The sequence below is a fragment of the Lycium barbarum genome, chromosome 8 (genome assembly GCF_019175385.1).
Source record: "Lycium barbarum isolate Lr01 chromosome 8, ASM1917538v2, whole genome shotgun sequence".
NCBI lineage: Eukaryota > Viridiplantae > Streptophyta > Magnoliopsida > Solanales > Solanaceae > Lycium > Lycium barbarum.
The window spans coordinates 132,166,758-132,185,671 of NC_083344.1; the positions used below are offsets into that span (position 1 = coordinate 132,166,758).

At 34.2% G+C, this 18,914-nt stretch overlaps 2 protein-coding genes and 3 non-coding genes across 5 annotated transcripts; 2 read left to right on the top strand and 3 right to left on the bottom strand.

Moving 5' to 3' along the window:
• The first annotated feature begins 1,619 nt into the window (after positions 1–1,619).
• On the top strand, positions 1,620–2,756 carry LOC132605516 (ethylene-responsive transcription factor ERN1-like). Its single transcript, XM_060318647.1, has one exon. It carries the CDS (start codon positions 1,803–1,805, stop codon positions 2,754–2,756), a length of 954 nt encoding a protein of 317 aa, XP_060174630.1. The 5' UTR covers positions 1,620–1,802.
• A 521-nt stretch (positions 2,757–3,277) lies between these two features.
• On the bottom strand, positions 3,278–3,349 carry TRNAM-CAU (transfer RNA methionine (anticodon CAU)). The gene has a single exon. It is a non-coding gene; the product is annotated as a tRNA-Met (tRNA).
• A 4,649-nt stretch (positions 3,350–7,998) lies between these two features.
• On the top strand, positions 7,999–10,336 carry LOC132607545 (uncharacterized). The gene is made up of 2 exons (XM_060321560.1): positions 7,999–8,872; positions 10,004–10,336. Exons 1-2 carry the CDS (start codon positions 8,135–8,137, stop codon positions 10,118–10,120), a joined length of 855 nt encoding a protein of 284 aa, XP_060177543.1. The 5' UTR covers positions 7,999–8,134; the 3' UTR covers positions 10,121–10,336.
• Positions 10,337–16,819: 6,483 nt separating this feature from the next.
• Positions 16,820–16,901, bottom strand: LOC132608413 (small nucleolar RNA SNORD36). The gene has a single exon (XR_009570337.1). It is a non-coding gene; the product is annotated as a small nucleolar RNA SNORD36 (small nucleolar RNA).
• Positions 16,902–17,085: 184 nt separating this feature from the next.
• LOC132608411 (small nucleolar RNA SNORD36) lies at positions 17,086–17,165 on the bottom strand. The gene has a single exon (XR_009570335.1). It is a non-coding gene; the product is annotated as a small nucleolar RNA SNORD36 (small nucleolar RNA).
• Positions 17,166–18,914: the final 1,749 nt, after the last annotated feature.

Consider the following 18,914-nt stretch of genomic DNA (forward strand, 5'->3'; position numbering starts at 1 on the left):
TAAAAGTTCTACACTCAACTGTGGAGAAATGTTGCGCAACATGCATTTTTAATGGGGTCTTAAGCGGCCAAAGCAGCCTATCACATCTTTTGTTGATATAGCTTGTGACTTATTAATTATTCTGTAAATGTCTTGACATCAATAAGATTTAATCCTTGCCTAAATGATGTTTTCATATATGGCTTTTGATTAATAAGGAACTGCCTCTTCCCATGTACGTTTGTAAAGTTGCAGCATGACCGTGTTTTTCACAGCATTTTTTGTTAAGGTAACATGTTGACTAAGATCCTTGAACTGAGGGTTCGGTCTTGAAGAAATACGCACTTTCCTTTATTATAGACCATGCCTGTTAATTCCAATAGAAGCCCTGTTTCACTTGCATAGTGAATAACAGAATAAAAATCAAACGTAAGATCTTCACTTTCACAGAAAGATAATTAGCTAAGTCGACTAAATTAGCATGATGTTAGCATTGTCTGATGGACATCCACTCGTTCATTAAACAAGCAAATGAATGAGTGAAGCAGAAAGTTGAGGTCGACTTCAAGAAAACAGTCAAAGGTAGTAGCTTTAGCAACCTAATCCTAAAGCAACTACAATAAGGATTAATTATATAGAAAAAACTATAGAATGATAATACTTGAAAAGACATTAATCTTCTTGATTACAAAGTACATCAATGTATTTTAACCTGTTATAGGAGGTTAATTTTTTTTTTTCAAATTATCAATTAATAGTTATTACAAGAATTTACTTGTAATTATCTTATAAATGATTTAATCATATAGGAAAATTTACATAGATAATATATACAACTTAAACTCTGATTTAATTGGCATCTGATATTATCAATTTCCACTCTTCATATTAGTTGTCTTCTTGTCTTTATCACTCAATTTGAAGTTCCCGTAACCAAAAGTACAAATTTGGTGTTTTTTGACAAAAAAAAATGTTAGATGGAAATTGGAATATTCGAATTTATTACAAATAGATCATTTTCTATTTTTGGTCATGTAGCAAGAGCAGCGTGCACGATATGGTATAATTGCTTGGTCATTATCTTTGCATTAATTAATTAAGGAATTTTCTCTAAATCAATTTTAACCCCTTGTTATTTGGAATATTTAAGAAGCTCTCTTTTTCCTCCAAGTGGCAGTATTTCCATTTGCTTTGCAGTTTTCCTCTCATTGTTTGATTGACCTAAAACAATGTTAAACCTTTTACCAAGTCCAACTATGATAAACCAATGAAACCATCGTGATATAATAATATATTTTCAATTTGCAAAGAAGAAAAGGGAACAATATTACCTAACACAACAAACAAAAGAAAACAACATAAATTGAGACAACAACTCAACTTCTGAAATCTGAACTATAGATGTCTCAAAGCTTCCTTTTTTAGTATAACAAATATACGGTATTCACTGGTTTGACTAATTCAAATTTGACCGAAGCTTTTATTGGTCCGATATTGATTGGCCTGACTAATCCAAATTTGAACCCGAGAGGTTCCTCCATATCTCAAAGCTTCATTGTATAAACACGAGCGGAGGTAGCGTGTCGGCTATCGATTCGGTCGAACCCAATAGCTTTAGTTCAAACATTTCATTTGTCTTGAAATTCCATTGAATATGTATAGATTATTAATTTAGAACCCAATAATTTAAAACACCTCTGCATATAAACATAGCCACAACAACAAAAACAAAGACATAGGCAACTTTCTACATAACCTTTAACATAAACTAAATAGCCTCAGAACTCCTACTTGCCTCTTCTTTTACATACACTTTTGTTCCAATGGAAATCAACTTTCAAACACATCATCATAAAGAAGCAATCTCAATGAAGAAAGTAACCAAATTCAAGGGGAGAAAAAGAAGCAAAAGTTGTAGTAGTAGTAGTAACAAGTTTGTTGGTGTAAGGCAAAGGTCTTCAGGGAAATGGATAGCTGAGATTAAAGACACAACACATAAGAAGATAAGAATGTGGCTTGGTACTTTCGAAACTGCTGAGGAAGCTGCTCGTGCTTACGATCAAGCTGCTTGTCTACTTCGTGGATCAAACACACGAACAAACTTTGTTACTACTCGTGTTTCTCCGGATTCTCAACTTGCTTACAGGATCAAAAATCTTCTTGATAGTAAGAAAATTGCAAAACAGAACAAACAGAGGAACTCTGTTTTCACTAGTAGAAGTACTAGTAACATCAGCAGCAATAGCTCAAATCCAATTAGTGTAGTTGATTCAGCTTCTAGTCAGAAAATTCAAGAAAGTCATCTTCTTGAAGGGAATTTAAAGGGTTATGAAAAAGTACTTAATTCTTCTTGTGGTGAGATAATACAAGAAAATCAACTATTTGACAGCTTACATAAGCCTACAACTACTGTTGCTACTACACCTGACTCTCAAACAAGTTGGGGTCGGCTATATGAAAGTTTATCTCAGGCCGAGAAAAACTTATATAAGCCTGATATGATAAATTGCTTAGATGGACTCGATATGAGTTTGTGTTCTTCCCATCCTGAAGCGTCATGGGGCTTTGAATTTGCTCAAGAATTGTTAGATTTTCCAATTTTGAGTGAGGGTACACGTGAAATGGGATATACAGAATTTGAGAGGATGAAAGTAGAAAGACAGATATCAGCATCACTTTATGCTGTGAATGGTGTACAAGAATATATGGAGACTGTTCATGATCCTGCTGATTTATCTCTTTGGGATCTTCCTCCTTTATTTTCTTTGTTATCCTAAAATTGTAACAGATTCTGTCACCATTATTTCTTATATGTTAAGTTGTAGCATATGTGTTTTCTCTTTCTCTCCTTGAGGAATTAAAAGAGAGAGATAAAAGGTAGTGTAGAGTTGATTGTGAAACTAAAAAGAACCAAGAGAGAGCATAACCTCTGCTCGTTTGCAGCGCCTCTTGATCTTTTATTTTACTTGTCTTGTGAAGATCACTCGAGTGTCTACAACAGATCCAACCAGTCTCGTGATGATGAGAAGTCTTTTCCAATATTCAAGATATTGTCACAACAACTCAATTAATCCGGTAAACTACTTGAGGCTCTCCCGGGTTTAGTAAAAGGGATTTATTTGGAGGTGTCTTTAAAACGTCAAAGTCATTCTCACGATACGTATATGCTACGGTAAACTAATTAGGCTTGGAGGGTTGTGTCTTTCTCAATGTATGAGCTTCACTCATAAATAAATGGTAAATAAAATGAGAGAACACAAAAATATTGGGCACTTTGTAGAAAAAGTCACTCTGCACATATCAGAGCCAGGTTTCGATCCTGGGACCTGTGGGTTATGGGCCCACCACGCTTCCGCTGCGCCACTCTGATTCTTCGTTGTTTATGTGCTCGGTAATTATTTCTCACTTTTTGTGTTTTATTCAAAAAATAGCAACAAAATGTAAATTGTTAATTTGTTTTGATGGAATTTTCTCTTTTACCACAGATTATTATATCTAGACATACAATTCAAATAATTATTTCTTCTATTTGTTACAATTTTTTATTACCAAAACAAAGCATCCTTTGTCACGTTTATGTATGATTGTTTATGCGTATTGGTGATAACTTCTTGAAAGATAAAAATCAAACTGTACTGAAACAAGATATCTCTTTTGTCTTTCCCAAATAAAATTAAATGTTTCTTTTCTAAGGAATATTATGAATAACTGACTTTCCTCACTTTCATAGTTACTATGAGCATTCGATCCAATTTGGTACAATATCGAACCATAATAATCTAACGTCGAAGGTTGTAGTGAAGATGATAAATATCCTTCCATTACTAATCAAAAATCTTGGGTTTGGGCCTTGTCAATGGAGTCACCTTAAATGAACACTTTGTCCTAAAGTGAAACTTCATGACACCTATCCGAATTAGTCCGGTCTAAAAGCGGACTAAAATCCCCGTAGTGATATAAATATTTTCATCTAGTAATCCTCATTCTACAGTGGTGGAGTAGCTGTAATATCGACAATGGTAGACTATACTCTGGTTGCAATAATGATTTGCATAGTAACACAAATCAGATGGTTGACAATTTTATTCTAGTCTAATTGTAGTAGTTTAGTCTATTTATGGTACAAGATAATTATGCTAAATCTAGGATTTGTAGTCCTATTAGAATAGAGTTATCTTATTAGACTAGGGTAAGCAGGACCTTATGATTAATACAAAACAAAAATAATTCTCCCATTATTCTTGTCTCTTTAAATTTCCGTCTCTGTCTCGATTCTAACAATTTACAGGTCGGCCCATTTACGTAGCCCAAGTATGTGATGGATCATGCTCAACTTCATGTGATGAGATCTTTCCTATGTGGTTTGCGAGCTATTGCATAGGAGCTGGGTTTATCCCGTGCGCACCCGAAGGGTAGCGGCTGCATGTTCCCATGTTTTTTTTTTTTTTTTTAAAAAAGAGCTTCACGTGATGAGACCTCATGGGTTCTACTATATAATCAAATATTTTATGCGAAAATACCATAAAATAGAAACTTTTATCTATTAAAATTTTAAAATTAAATGATGTGATGGAAATGTTTATTATGATAGGGTGAAATATGATTTTGGAAGATTAGCAGATTGCATCTAAAAAATAATTGAGTGATTAAAATGTTGCAATTCGAATCATAGTGTGACGAGTTTGAATTACATTTCCTAACATTATTGATGCAACCATATTTTTAAAAGTGATACCTTAATACATTATGCTACCATATGTTTTAAGGTAGCATTTTAAAGATGAAAGATAGTACTTCGACATCAAGAAGACGGGAGTTTATAATACAACCATCCATCGACAACTCCATCATTTAAAAAATATCACTCCACTTGTCCTTTCAAAAATCCTTTTGTATATTTCTATGACCCCCTTCTTTGAATTTCCTTATTTGTTAGTCCTGCGGTTGATAAATTCATGTAAACAAAAGAGGTCAAGTCTTTAAAATGTTGTAGCTAGCTCACTTATCTTTAAATGGAGTATTTTTCCAACTCTTCTAAGGCCCTTATATCTTGTAAATAATCAGCCTTGATACATTAGTAGTAACATATCAGACTATCCCAAGATTAATCAAGTTGAGTTATAACCATTTGTTGAGGCATTCCAAGGGGTTGAATCTGAAATGACACATCAAAACAGATCAAATAACGTAACCGGCGTGTAAAAATAAACTCATAATCCAGACATGAAAATTAAATGTGAAGATCAATAATTACATAAATTTGAAAGAACCCAAGCTAATAATTAAAGAAAAATACATTAGCTTTTATTTTCATTGCAAACCAAATTAAATGAACTTGAGATATGCCATGTTGAACATATTGTGTAATGACCTATTTGACTCTATCGCAATTTTGGGCTGATTATTTTAGTCACATAATAGTTTTCACAAAAGATCAGCAAAGAATAATACAGGAGATCAGCAATGAATAACACATCAATTTTTTGTATGATAATTTATTTTAAATCATTTTTTAATCGTGAAGAAATTGCCTACCATCTGTTCAAAAATTAGGTAACTCCAAATAGCCATGACTTAAATGCTGTTTTCTTCTTCTTCTTTTTTTCCTTTTGGTCCACGTTTATTAGTTGCCTAACCTTAACTTCCTATTTATTTGCCATTTCAAATGTAATAAGTTAGAATATGTGTCAAATTTATCTCCTTTGGGACCTCTTTGGTGGCTTTTTGTGTGATGACAAAAATGATTTCTAGCTACTTCATTTTGAATGTGATGGCATTAAATGTGTTTTGCCCTTCCATTTCCGCGGGAACTAAAAATTTCTTTTAACTTGTACAAGTTTTTTCGCATTCAGTATTTATATCTGTAAAAATATTATAGTTGAGTGATCTGATGAGGTAAAAATACATGTTAATCAATCATGTTTAAATGCTAAAAACTCTATGTACAAACATGTGTCATGCATTTACCGACTTGATGTAAATACCAGATATGGACAAATATTTACTCTTTTTACTAAAGATTCTCCTTACATATTGTTGTAAATATTATTTTGTAACATACAATATGCATATTTACAATAACCAACATAATTTGAAATGATATAAAGTTAATCAAATTAGAATAGAAAGTAAAATCTTAAAATCACCACAAATCGAGATCCTAAATCTCTCATCCAACGTGGTGACAATAAACTAACACTATTGTAAAAAATTCTGCTTATGCCACTGTTATAAAGAGTGTCATGTCATCATGAAATTCAGACAAGATCTTGTTTAGTAGGGTCTTAAGTTTATCAACTTGTACAGGCTTTTATTAGATCATAATTGATTTTCTAATCGATTAAATTAAATTCCAATGAAGTTATATACCTAATTATGGATTCTTCTATAGTGTTTCAATATCATCTCTCATGTGGAGTGGGCGTGGGGGTGGGGGTGGTGATGAGAAATGTCACAATCAATGCCCATTCAAAGGGAACTCCTACAAGCAACCTACACTTATTGTATTTTCTTCTTTTTGTATTGTTTTCTAATTTCTTAATTAAAATAAAAAATTAAATTCTAGAAGCATCCCTTAAAGCTTGCTATTTTGGACAGAAAATACATAAAAGCTCCATGAGAGTGAGTGAGTTACACTAAAAAGGAATCTCTTTGGCTATGACTTTTTTTTTTTTTTTTTTAACTTAAGAAGTGTGCAGCAGACAGGATCAAACAGAAGGAATTTGAGAAGTATTTTTCTTTTATCCAAGGTGACATTAAACTATTAAAGTAATCAAATCAAGACATAAAAGATACTCCTTTCAATTTATGTGAACCTATTTCCTTATTAGTCTGTGTCAAAAAGAATGACCTCTTTCTATATTTGCAAACACTTTAACTTTATACAATAATTTATAACCACACAAAATATATGTGACTCATTTAGGACCACAAGTTTAAAAGTCTTATTTTCTTTCTTAAACTCTGTGCCCAGTCAAATGAGTTCACATAAATTGAAACGAAGGGAGTATGTGTTATAAATAAACCGTATTATGAATGTCCATTCAAATACACAATCAATTGGATAAGCTTGTGATTGGATAAACTTGCAATCAAGCAGGCAGCTTGCAAGTAGCTCATGCAGGCAGGTTGCAAGCAGCTCCCTGAAAAGCCTTGCAGCAGCTTCCTCAGGCTTGCAATCAAGCAGGAAGCTTGCGAGTAGCTCAAACAGTTAGCTTGCAAGTAGCTCAAGCAGGCAGCTTGTCAGCAACTTCTGAAAAGCTTAGCAGCTGCTTCTTTTCTTCTATATATAGAAAGTTAATTCAGTTCATTTGTACATTAATTGAAAGAGCAATAAAATCTCTCTCTCCCCAATTTATTTGGCTATATTTTTTAATATCGTGTACTTTTAATATTATTTCATTGAATAATCCAAAGAAATATCTAATAGCCAAACAAATGAGGATTCTTTCTACGTGGGTCCCACTGGACCATCCCTAAATTTGTCACACACTTGAGGGATAAGCTTCCTAGTTCCACCTAAATGATTTCATTATTCCAACAAGTAGGTTGGGATGAACGAAACTTTTTTTTCCCCTTAAATCAAATATTTCCCGATTGAATCTTGAAAATGGTTATAATTTTCTAGGAAATATTTATTGTGCAAGTTTGTTTATATTGTCGATCTCAAACACTAATAAAGAAAGAGAATTTTGGCAGAATGATAGTCTAACATAAAACTAATCAATTCATGATGCATTCTCACAAGTATTTGTATAATGATGTTATGAGACATGTTTAAATGAAAATGTGAAAATTCATTTAACATTCCCAATTTGTTCAGGACTAAAGCGTTATTATTATTATTAGAAAATGCCTCTTTTTTGTACTCAGGATAGACTTTAGAAAACGTGAATATGAATCAATCGGTCAAATAAAACTAGCTGATAAGACAAGGAAAAAAAAATCTGTCACAATCTCAATAAGGCAAAGTTCAACCTTCACTCCCCCAAAGAGCAAGAAGACAGGTGTCTTTATTGCATACAATTCAGCTTTATGAAAGCCACCCCCTCATTACTCCAATAATTCAGCACCAAAGAATCAAAATCTCAATACTATATCATCCCACTCTTCTAGACCATTTCTTCATTAGATTTTACAAAAAAAAAAAAAAAAAATGGATCTTGAAGATTGGGAGATTCTGCCTGATGATGGATTCCTTCAAATCCATGATGATGATGGCAAAATGATATTTTCAAGAAAATATACATCTGATTCCAAGAATGAATTCAACATGAATTATTTCATTTGTCCTTCTCCAAAATCATCCCAATTTGTTGACACAACAGAGCACCCCCCAAGAGTGCCAAATCAAATAGTCCCTTTTCAAATTCAAGAAACCTCAGATGATCAAGAAGTGATAACCAAACAAGTCATCACTAATTTCCCACTTGAGATCAACATGTTACCAATACATAACATTGAAGATCCAATCAACATGTTACCATCACATAACATTGAAGATCCAACTTTTATAGCAAATATGATGGAAGTTGAACAAGATCAAGTGTCATCACAAGTTTTCTTCAAGAAAATGAAGGAAAATGAATTTGAAAACATGAAAATGGACTCACCAAAGTCCAATAACAAACCCCTTTTGTCCCAATTTGAGGAGAAAGTAGAGGACTTGGAGGTTGAAAAAGAGATGGTGATCAAGAAAATTGGCATGGAAAAAGAGGATACTGAAGAAAACAATGGTGGATTGAACTTTTTGAACAAGAGTTTCAATGGAATTGGTGCTATTTGCTCTTTTGGGGTTGCTGCTGCTGCTACTATTTGCATCATCTTCATTGGTAATCACCAAAAACAAAAGCAGAATCAGAAGCTTCGGTTCCAAATCTTTTCTCATGACAAGGTTTGGCATATCTTCAATTACTTTCAAAAAACATTTTTTATGTTAGAGACATGATATAATTAATTGTTTAAAGTATGATCTCTCTAGGAACTAAAACTTTTTTATACATTGTCACGCACTTTAACATGGTATAAGAGCTAGCAAAGACCCTGAACCCAAGGGGCCGTGTTCTGACTTCTCTCTAGTATCGTGTTGAATTGCAGGATCATCTCATCAAAATTTTCTGCCCCTAAATGGCAAAGAGCACTTTAACGTGTTTGACCATCACCTCCTACGAATCATCCGTTAGAAAAAGACTTTCTGAATGGGGTAAAAGATCTTGGGATAGTCGATCTCTTCCTTAAATATTTAGATAAATCGATGTCGGTGAAAACACTTCGGGATTTCGAATCCCAAAAAGCAGTGAGAGGTTCCTCACTCTTCTTTGATCACTCTTAGACAGAGTGGAAGCCTCGACTAGAGTGTAAGTCCAGAGTGTCTGGAAACCCGTAAATGGATTCTATTACCATTCCAATCGCCTCTTTTATGATCCTTTTTATATGTAGTACTAGTCAATAAATTGCACAAGGTTAAAATTATCTTTTATGTATGTAGTAGATGGATCTAATTGACTTCTTCACACATTTACTTCTTCACGTATGCATTATACTTAGCAGATTACTAATTTTATCTTTTAAATTATCTAATCAGGTTCACTAATCAGTTCCGACAGTTAACTGTGGGCTAAAAATGAAAGAGAATGTCCTTCCTTGACTAGTTCAAACTTAATAAATTATGATATCTGATCCTGAATTTTGATATTTCTTTGGTCAATGATTAAAGCTGTTAAATGTAAATGACACTCTGATTTGAAGTATGATATTTCACTATTAAATTACAAAGAAGTTGCTATCAAGATGTTGTGTAGATAAGAAATGATTCCTGTGTGGCAAGATTATTTTGATTATTTCTTTGGACTATGCTATTAAGTAATTAAAAGTTCTTTCTAATCATTAAATTTATAAATGAGATAGATCACACAGCTAAACATTCTTTTCACTCAATTGTTCTTGATTCTCTTTTTCAAAAACTAATATTTGTAGGATTTGATCTAAGAAATTCTTTTAATTCTTTTTTCCTGTGGGATTACAGAGGATGAAGCAAGTAGTTCATCATGCAACAAGATTGAATGAAGCAATTTCTGCAGTGAGAGGAGTTCCAGTTACAAGGGCACATATCACAGTTGGAGGTTACTATGATGCTCTTTAAATCAAAGTTCAAGAATGTTTATCAGCATCTTGGATCCTTTTCACGTTCCATTAGATTATAGTACATATATATAGGAATGTTATTATATATATGTTGTACATAAATATAAAGGTCAATATTATGAAGCATTGGAGTTTGGTTCAGATAAAAATAGTAATGTTTCATGAATGTAAACTTTTGTTGAGGCTTTTATGTATTTTTTGTAAGTTTTCGGTACTTGGCTTTGTTATGTTTTGGGAAAAGCTAACTAGTGTCAGTTTTAGCAATGGTTAAGCACTATAATTTATATATGTATTGTGCCAGATTTAGCAATGGTTAAGTACTGTAATTTACAGTATACAGTATTTGTTTTAAATTATATAATTATATTCACTAATCAGTACCGACAGTTAATTGTGGGCGGGCTAAAAGTGAAGAGAATGTCCTTACCTTGACTTGTTCTCGCAAAATTAATAAATTATGATATCTGACCCGTAATTTTAGTATTCTTGGTCAATGATTAAAGCTGCTAAACGTAAATTACACTCCCATCTGGAGTATGATATTCACTATTAAAAATAACGTGCTATGAAAATGTCGTGTAGATAAGAGATGACGTCTGTCTTATTTGTTTGAACTATGCAAGGATAAACTGATAAATCAATTATGTTTCAAACAAGTTGGTAGATATTTTATTTTACGTAATTTGTTACAATAAAGTCACTAGAAGTAAAGAAAGGGACTGATTGAACAAGTCTTTTTTTTTTTTAAGGCAAAAACGTGTCCATTACATACAGTAAACAAAAGGCAAATACAGAAAAGGAAATAGTCTAGAAACATTGAATTTGGGAAAGTGTACTCCTCCCTCTCACGATCTTCGTCTTCACTTATGGGCAAATGTTGGCCAAGATCAAAATGAAAATTGTTCTCCGTCTTCCGCTATCGAAGGTACGGTTCTTCTGTTCGTTGATTCTTCTTTAGATACATCTCATTGTGTCCATCGATTTCTTCACCTCGGCGAGTCATAATACCTCCAATTTTGGATTGAACAAGTTGAACCACCCACTATAAATGATATTTAGTTGAATAGTGAGTTGTGACCTACTCCCTCCGTTTACTTTTACTTGTCTATTTTGATTTTTTCATATTGTCTAAGAAATAATAAATGAAGTACATAATCTACCACTGTACCCATATTAATTAGTGCATATTTTTATTGGATTTGAAAAATAATTTAAAATGAGTAATAAATACTATGAGTAAAACAGAAAAAAAAAATTGTCTTATCTTGATATGTTAAAAGTGACAAGTAAAAGTTAAAATCTATTTTTGAAAAACCGGACAAGTAAAAGTGAACGAAGGGAGTACAAATTTATTACTCCCTCAATCCCATAATAAGGCCTCATTTGTTGTACTTATTGGATGTCTGAATCTGAATGGTTCAGACCTTAAGCCATTAAGTGCATTTGTTTACATTAAAATCTAAGCACTTATTGAGTCTGAATAGGTCTTAATCATTAATATCTTGAGTCAGGTCTTAATATCATTACGAGGTATTTTTGTATAGTACTTTTTTATCACCAGCTCCAACCTCAACCCCAACCCTCCACCTCAACCCCACCCCCGCCCACTCTCCACTCCGACCCCACCCCACTACCCACCCACCCTCCACTCCAACACCCGAATCCCCACCACCCCCACTGTCACGTCTCGAACCATGACCTGGACGAAACACAGCACTTGGTGCCTTATTGCATGTGACCAAGCGAACCACATGGCTTGTTGAATCATCATGAGGCATAAATGAACAGAAAATAACATGAAATGTGATGAGCTTTTGTAAAACATGAGATGTCATGATAATTTAATGAAATACTTGTTTAAATCATGAATGCGGATAATATCATAAATGAGCCAAAATGGCTAACCGACTCTGAGTATCTGACATAACATAATTTACTTGTCTAGTCTATGAAACCTCTATCATGAGTCTGACTGGAAAACATACTTGCTGGGACAAGGCCCCAGCATACATTTAATGTATAACTAAGTAGAAGATAAATGACTAACTAAACCCCGAAGGAGATGGGGCTCACCAATAAGCAGATACGGATGAATCCTACTAAGCAGATGCGTCGTCTTGTAATCTGAACTTGCATCGTGAAATGCAGGCCCTTGGGCAATAAAAAGGGACGTCAGCACATTGAATGTACTGATATGTAAAGCAACTGAATGAAATAACATAGGACATGAAGTAGCATGATAAGAGGTGAAACTGAAACCTGAACATGAACATAAGCATCTGACATGGAAATAATTACATATATATAACATTGGTAAAAACATTTTAAGTTGGGAGAGCAATAAATATATAGCCAACAACATGGTCTGGTACTTGCGTCCTACCAGCAGAACACTCACACCTTGCCAGGGTAATGAGATTTAAACATGGCATGAAAGGATCCCGTCATTATGAGAGATCATCCTAAACATGGGTGGAGCGATCCTCATCCTACGATGGCTCCGTAGTTTCACGCTGCTTGAAGTCTTCTCGGTAATTAATGCAACTCCCAAAAACATGAACATGAAAAATAAGTGGCACTTGCTACCCATGGCTTTTCGTGAATCATGCATGTACATGGATATCATTTGTATTATTCTTGCATGAACTTATTAAAACATATATAGCTTTTCTTGAAAATATCATAATACTTATCTGACCTCTTTTTATGCTTTTTATTGAGCCGAGGGTCTTTCGGAAACAGCCGTCCTACCTTGATAGGAGTAAGGTCTGCGTACACTCTACCCTCCCCAGACCCCACGTTGTGGGATTTCACTGGGTTGTTGTTGTTGAAAATATCATAATAGCTTGTGAGTCCTTGGTTTCATGAGATACTTGTCATAATCTTGCAAACATGATCTTGATTCGTGAGTAATAATAATAGTTCATAATTATATATATAATTAACTTGAAAACATGCTTGTAACTTGCTAGATAAAATCATAAGGCTTCATATAAACATAATGAGAACACATGAGGAAGAATTCATAATTCAAGGATTAAGCTAGGGTTCCTAATAACTGTAATGGAAGATTAGGAATACAATAACGAATATAGATACAAAATTCATGTTCATAAATACATCAATACGGGCTATCAATATGTTGGGTTTAATGCCTTAGGATTTCAACTTTATGGATATCAAGAAACGGTGGGGAGGAACGTAGAGATTCCACACGTGGATAGAAGTTCTACATACCTTAATCGCTCCCAAACTTGAATTAAAGACTTGAATTTTGAAGAAGATTTTCAAAATCTTGAATCTTGAACCTTGAGATGAGTTTTCTTAAAAACCCTAGGTTAGGAATGATGATTTCTTGTTTAGATTACAATGATATATATTAGAATTGAGTTAGAAGGCATAAAATAAGCTTACCTGGGTGTTCTTGGTAATGGGAGAGAGTAGAAGGTCGTTCTAGCGCTTGAAGGAAAGAAAAATAATAATTTGGACTGATATGAACGAATATATACTGTTCTGGGTCATAAACTTATATGGCCACTAAATACGGTCCGTATTTCACAATATGGGTCGTATTTTTTGGACTGCTCTGCGACTCTTCAGTAAAATGGCCATAACTTTTTGTACAGATGTTTGGTTGACCCTCATAATATACCGTTGGAAAGGTATTTCAAAGATCTACAACTTTCATAAAGGAGGTTTTCCCAAATTCCTAACACAAATACCCAAACAATGGCCATAAGTATAGACTGTCTTAGATTTAGACGAATTTAGAATGAATTAAGAACTTCACTTTTTTGATTTGATTTCAAAACGACTCTTTATCACGCGAGTTCATCCCGAATGGATTCGTATAGCTAAAATATCACCTTTATACTAGATTCATACATTCACACTTCGGATTTACGTGATGTTACACCCACCCCACTACCAACCTCAATCCCAGGCTACACCACCCACCCCCACTCCCTACCAACCCTATCCCACTCCCCACTACCCCCAGCTCCCACCACCACTACCTCTCATCCCTTACCCCAACCACCCACTCACCACTCCACCCCCACCACGACTACAAAACATCCCCACCATTACTAGTGAACATAAATGTTTCATTTTATTTTAATAAATTTGTATTTATTTACTTTTTAATTTGAATTGTATATATTTATTATGTTTAAATAAATATATTATGCATATTCATATATTAAAAACTAAACAGTATCAATCATTCAGTGTTCAGACCTAGAGACAACATCTTAATCATTCAGATGTGCATTCAGGTTCAATTTTTACTGGATGCACGCCAATGGGACCCTCCAATAAGTCTATTAGAATTGACTCTGTATCAATGGAATCTCACTCCCCATTCTCTCTTAAATAAATAAAGCTTGCCCTGGGCCGGGTCTTTTCCCTGTTGTTCTATTCCCGCCACGAGAAAGACGCACGGAAGAGGTATTCCCAGCGCGCGGAGGATCCGTTGAGAGTTTAGACGTCTTAATCTTAATGAAAACAAATGAGGCTTAAGTGTCATCTTAGCCAAAAATTTTATCCCATAACAAGTATCACCTTAAAAAATCAAGATATAAATTGAATAATTTTTTTCAATTCTACACTTAGGCTGTAACAGCCCAGGCCACCGCTTGTAGAAATTGTCCGCTTTGGGCGTTCGCCCCTCACGGTTTTAAAACGCGTCTACAAGGGAGAGGTATCTAAGCACTTATAAAACACTCTTCGTTCTCCTCCCCAACCGATGTGGGATTCGTCTAAACCAATGTGAGATTCGCCTAAGCCAAGCCTTACACTCACCTCCCTTGGGACTCAGCGTCCTCGCTGAGGTTTGCCCCACCACCGGCCTGTCATCGGCTCTGATACCAACTGTAACAGCCCAGGCCACCGCTTGTAGAAATTGTCCGCTTTAGGACCTTCGCTCTCACGGTTTTAAAACGCGTTTACAAAGGAGAGGTATCCAGGCACTTATAAAGCACTCTTCGTTCTCCTCCCCAACCGATGTGGGATTCGCCTAAACCATTATGTTCATATTTTTGGGAGTTGCACGAATTACCGAGAAGGCTCAGATAGCCTGAAACTATGTAGCCACCATAGGACAAGGATCGCTCCGCCCAGTTAGGACGATACCTTAATTTTACACTGAATGGATCCATCAGGCACGTTACCACTTTATACCCTAGCAAGGTATAGGGGCTCTGCTGGTCCGGCGAGGTACCAGACTCCACGTATCCACGTGGTGATATCATGTGTCGGTTTATGAAATACTCTCCCTACTTATCATGTTTTACTTATGTTATATATATATATATATATACTCATGCTCATGTCCAGGTTTTCAGTTCTTATCATATTATTGCATGTCTCATGTTGTTTCTTTCAGTTGATTTACATACCAGTACATTCAATGTGCTGACGTCTCCTTTTATTGCCCGGGAGCCTACATTTCACGATGCAAGTACTGATATACAGGACGACACATCTACTCAGTAGGACAGCATTTGTATCAACTTATTGGTGAGCCCATCTCATTCAGGATTTAGTAAACTTCTGTTTTATCATTAATTATGCATCTAAGGTATGCTGGGGGCCTTGTCCCAATAAGTATGTTTTCTAATCAGACTCATGATAGAAGTTTCATAGACTAGACAAGTTAATTATGTTATGTCAGACATTCGTAGTATAACTATTTTGGCTCATTCATGTTATTTCTACACTCATGTTTAAATAAGTATTTTTATTAAGTATTATGACTTGCTACATTTTATAAAGGCTCATCATGTACGTTACGTTATATTCCGCTCATGTTATGTCTCATAATGATTCAGCAAGTCATGTGGTTCGCTCGGTCACATGCAGCAAGGCACCGAGTGTCGTGTTTCGACCAGGCCATGTTTCGAGGCGTGACATAAGCCTTATTTGTTTTTATTAAGATTAAAACGTCTGAATCCGAATATACATCAAAATGATTAAGATGTTGTCTTTTGATAGGAAGAGTGGGTGGGGACAGGGTGGTTTTGAGTGGAGTGTGGGTGTGGTTGAGTTGGAGAGGTGGGGTTAGAATGAAGGGTGGGTGGTGGGGTAGGGTTGGGAATGAGAATGGGTTGGAGTAAAGGGTGGGTAGTGGCCGGGGGGGTAACTGAGGTTAGGAGTGGAGCTTGTGGTAAAAAAAAATTCATACAAGCATACCTCTTAATGATATTAAGACTTGATTTAAGATCTTAATGATTAAGACTTATTCAGACCTAATAAATGCTTAGATCTTAATACAAACAAATGAACTTAATAGCCTAAAGTCTAAATCATTCAGATTCAAACCTCCAATAAGTGCAAACTTTAAATTCCCAATGTCAAAAAATTTACTTTCTATGCATGCTCTACTCAAAAAATAAAAACAATTTATTTTTATTATATAGAGATAATCTGATAAACTTCACATAACATTATTGATTTCTTAAAATACATATTTTTAACTAAAATGACACTTGACAAAGAGACTATTTGACTACAAGCTTTTAGGGTTTAGCTTGATTAAGCCACCTCTAAGTCGAATATATGCTTAGTTACGCTCATATTTACACTAAACAAAATAATTTAAACTTTATAGTTAAGCTCAGTAAAAGCACGGTCCAATTGATTTTCAAATGATTGTTCAATTTAGAAATATGAATCAACGAGAACTAAAATCAAATTAGAGGCATCAGTTTTAAAAAGCTCGAATTTGGATCATCACAGTTTGATCAGTCCAAATAATTATTATTAATCATCATCTGCCTCCACATATATACTTTGGCTTGATCAGACCACATCTCTAAGAGAGATTAACTAATTTAACCTTAATTATCTTTAGGTTGGATGAGTGCAGAGTCTTAATCTTAGTTTTTTAAAATTTAGCAAGAGCTAAATTCCCTTATTTAGTACAATATGCTTATTAAAAAAAAAGCTAAAAGTAAGAAATTGGAGGCATCAGTTTTAAAAAGCTCGAATTTTGGATCATCACAGTTTGATCAGTCCAAATAATAATAAATCATCATCTGCCTCATTATGTATCAAAGCAAAACATCCTTAAAATATCAACAAATTTTATCAAGAAGCAAACTTTAGGATTTGAGACTAAATTATTAATTGATTAATGTACATTGAATGTTTGAAAGATCCTATAGAAAGGAACAGCAGAGAGGAATGAAACAATTCAAACCCCTCAAACTAAATTCAATAAAAAAAGAAATCTTGAAACTTCTCAGCTCAAGATTTAGTTCTCGAAATTTACTCTATGCCCCTGTCTGAACCGAATGAATTTTTCAGTAACTCATTTGGGAATTCTTGAGGCAAAAATTAATAATTTACTATCAATCCATATACCCTTTTGGATAGAATTTTTTTAAAAAAGAACCTTTTTTTACATACATATACAAGATTTGAACAATTGATGAAGAAGAACAAAAAGACCCTTCAAAAAGGCCTAAGAATCAATTCTTATACGATTTTGGATTTTCAAAAAACCATCTTCATTAGAGTTTTATAAAAAAAAAAAAACTTATTTTTTGTTGGAGGACAATTGATGAAGTAGAACAAAGAGCCCCTTCAAATGGACTTAATTTAAAAGATCCAAAGATTGAATATTTGAGGCAAAAATTAATAACTAACAATCAATTCTTACACCCTTTTGGATTTAGCAACACCATGTTCAAAATTAGAAAAAAAAAGATTTTTTTTTATACATACGTAAGACTTATAGAGAAGATTTGAAGAAAGGGGTATGTACAAAAGATGCTTAAAAGGACAATTGATGAACAAGAACAAATAGTTCTTTCAAAAGGCCTTAACAGAAAGCATCAAAAGATTTAATCTCAGCCCCATAACTAAGCCAAATATGAAACTAAAATAGGTCCATAAGGCTACTCAAAGAGGCAATGAGTAAACAATACTAGCTGATAAAACATATTGCAAATTATCTACAAGCTAAAAGTATTTTCACAACAAGAAAAATAAGAATAGGGCAATAGTTAAGTGGTGTGATATTGCTGCTTGATGTATTGTGGGTACGATATGATGAATTTAAAGAGAGTGTTTAGGGTTTCATAGCTAAAGACTAGAGAAAATGTTCACTTTTGGTTCATAAAGATTTGGTCTTTGATGTGATATGGTCCACAAATATTTGTCTGGCTCAAATGATATCCTCAATGTCTCTAATTAGTACATAATAGTCCCAAACTCCAACTATGGGCCAAAAGACACTACCTAGATGGACTGCATTTTGGGCCACATAAGGGAAAATGAAAGGGTCATTCGCACAAACGTCCCTATTTCAGGGTGGCCTTTAATTTTTAGCCCTCAAAAGCACGGCATAATTTATATTTTGCTCGACATATTTTACGTTTAATTTTGACACATGTATCATAACATCCACATAATTTATGCTGGACAAGAAAAAACTTCCGACACTCAAAATCTGATAAACGAGGTAATTTTGGATTTCACTCAGCATATTTTATGTTTAACTTCAGCGTATGTATCATAAAATCCACACAAAATTATGTCGGACAAGCCAAAAATTTCAACACTTCATATAATCTGAAAATACTACAAAACTTGTGCCGCATAACTTAATTCCGACATAATTTATATCGAGTGAGGCAATAATTCAATTTCCGAAGATAAAAAAGTTATTGAAATTATGCCGAGCAAAGCTAGTCCGGATATTTTCATTGAAAATAGGCGGGTGGGGAGGGGGGTAGGGGGGAATTAAAGGCCAATGCATTTGAAAGGCAATCCGTGCAAAAACTTGA

What these genes read in the sequence shown, in the direction of transcription:
- LOC132607545 (XM_060321560.1), top strand. Translation starts at nt 8,135, where the DNA reads ATGGATCTTGAAGATTGGGAGATTCTGCCTGATGATGGATTCCTTCAA. An exon ending in AAATCTTTTCTCATGACAAG is followed by an intron (nt 8,873 to 10,003) that starts GTTTGGCATATC and finishes GTGGGATTACAG; the next exon opens with AGGATGAAGCAAGTAGTTCA.
- LOC132605516 (XM_060318647.1), top strand. Translation starts at nt 1,803, where the DNA reads ATGGAAATCAACTTTCAAACACATCATCATAAAGAAGCAATCTCAATG.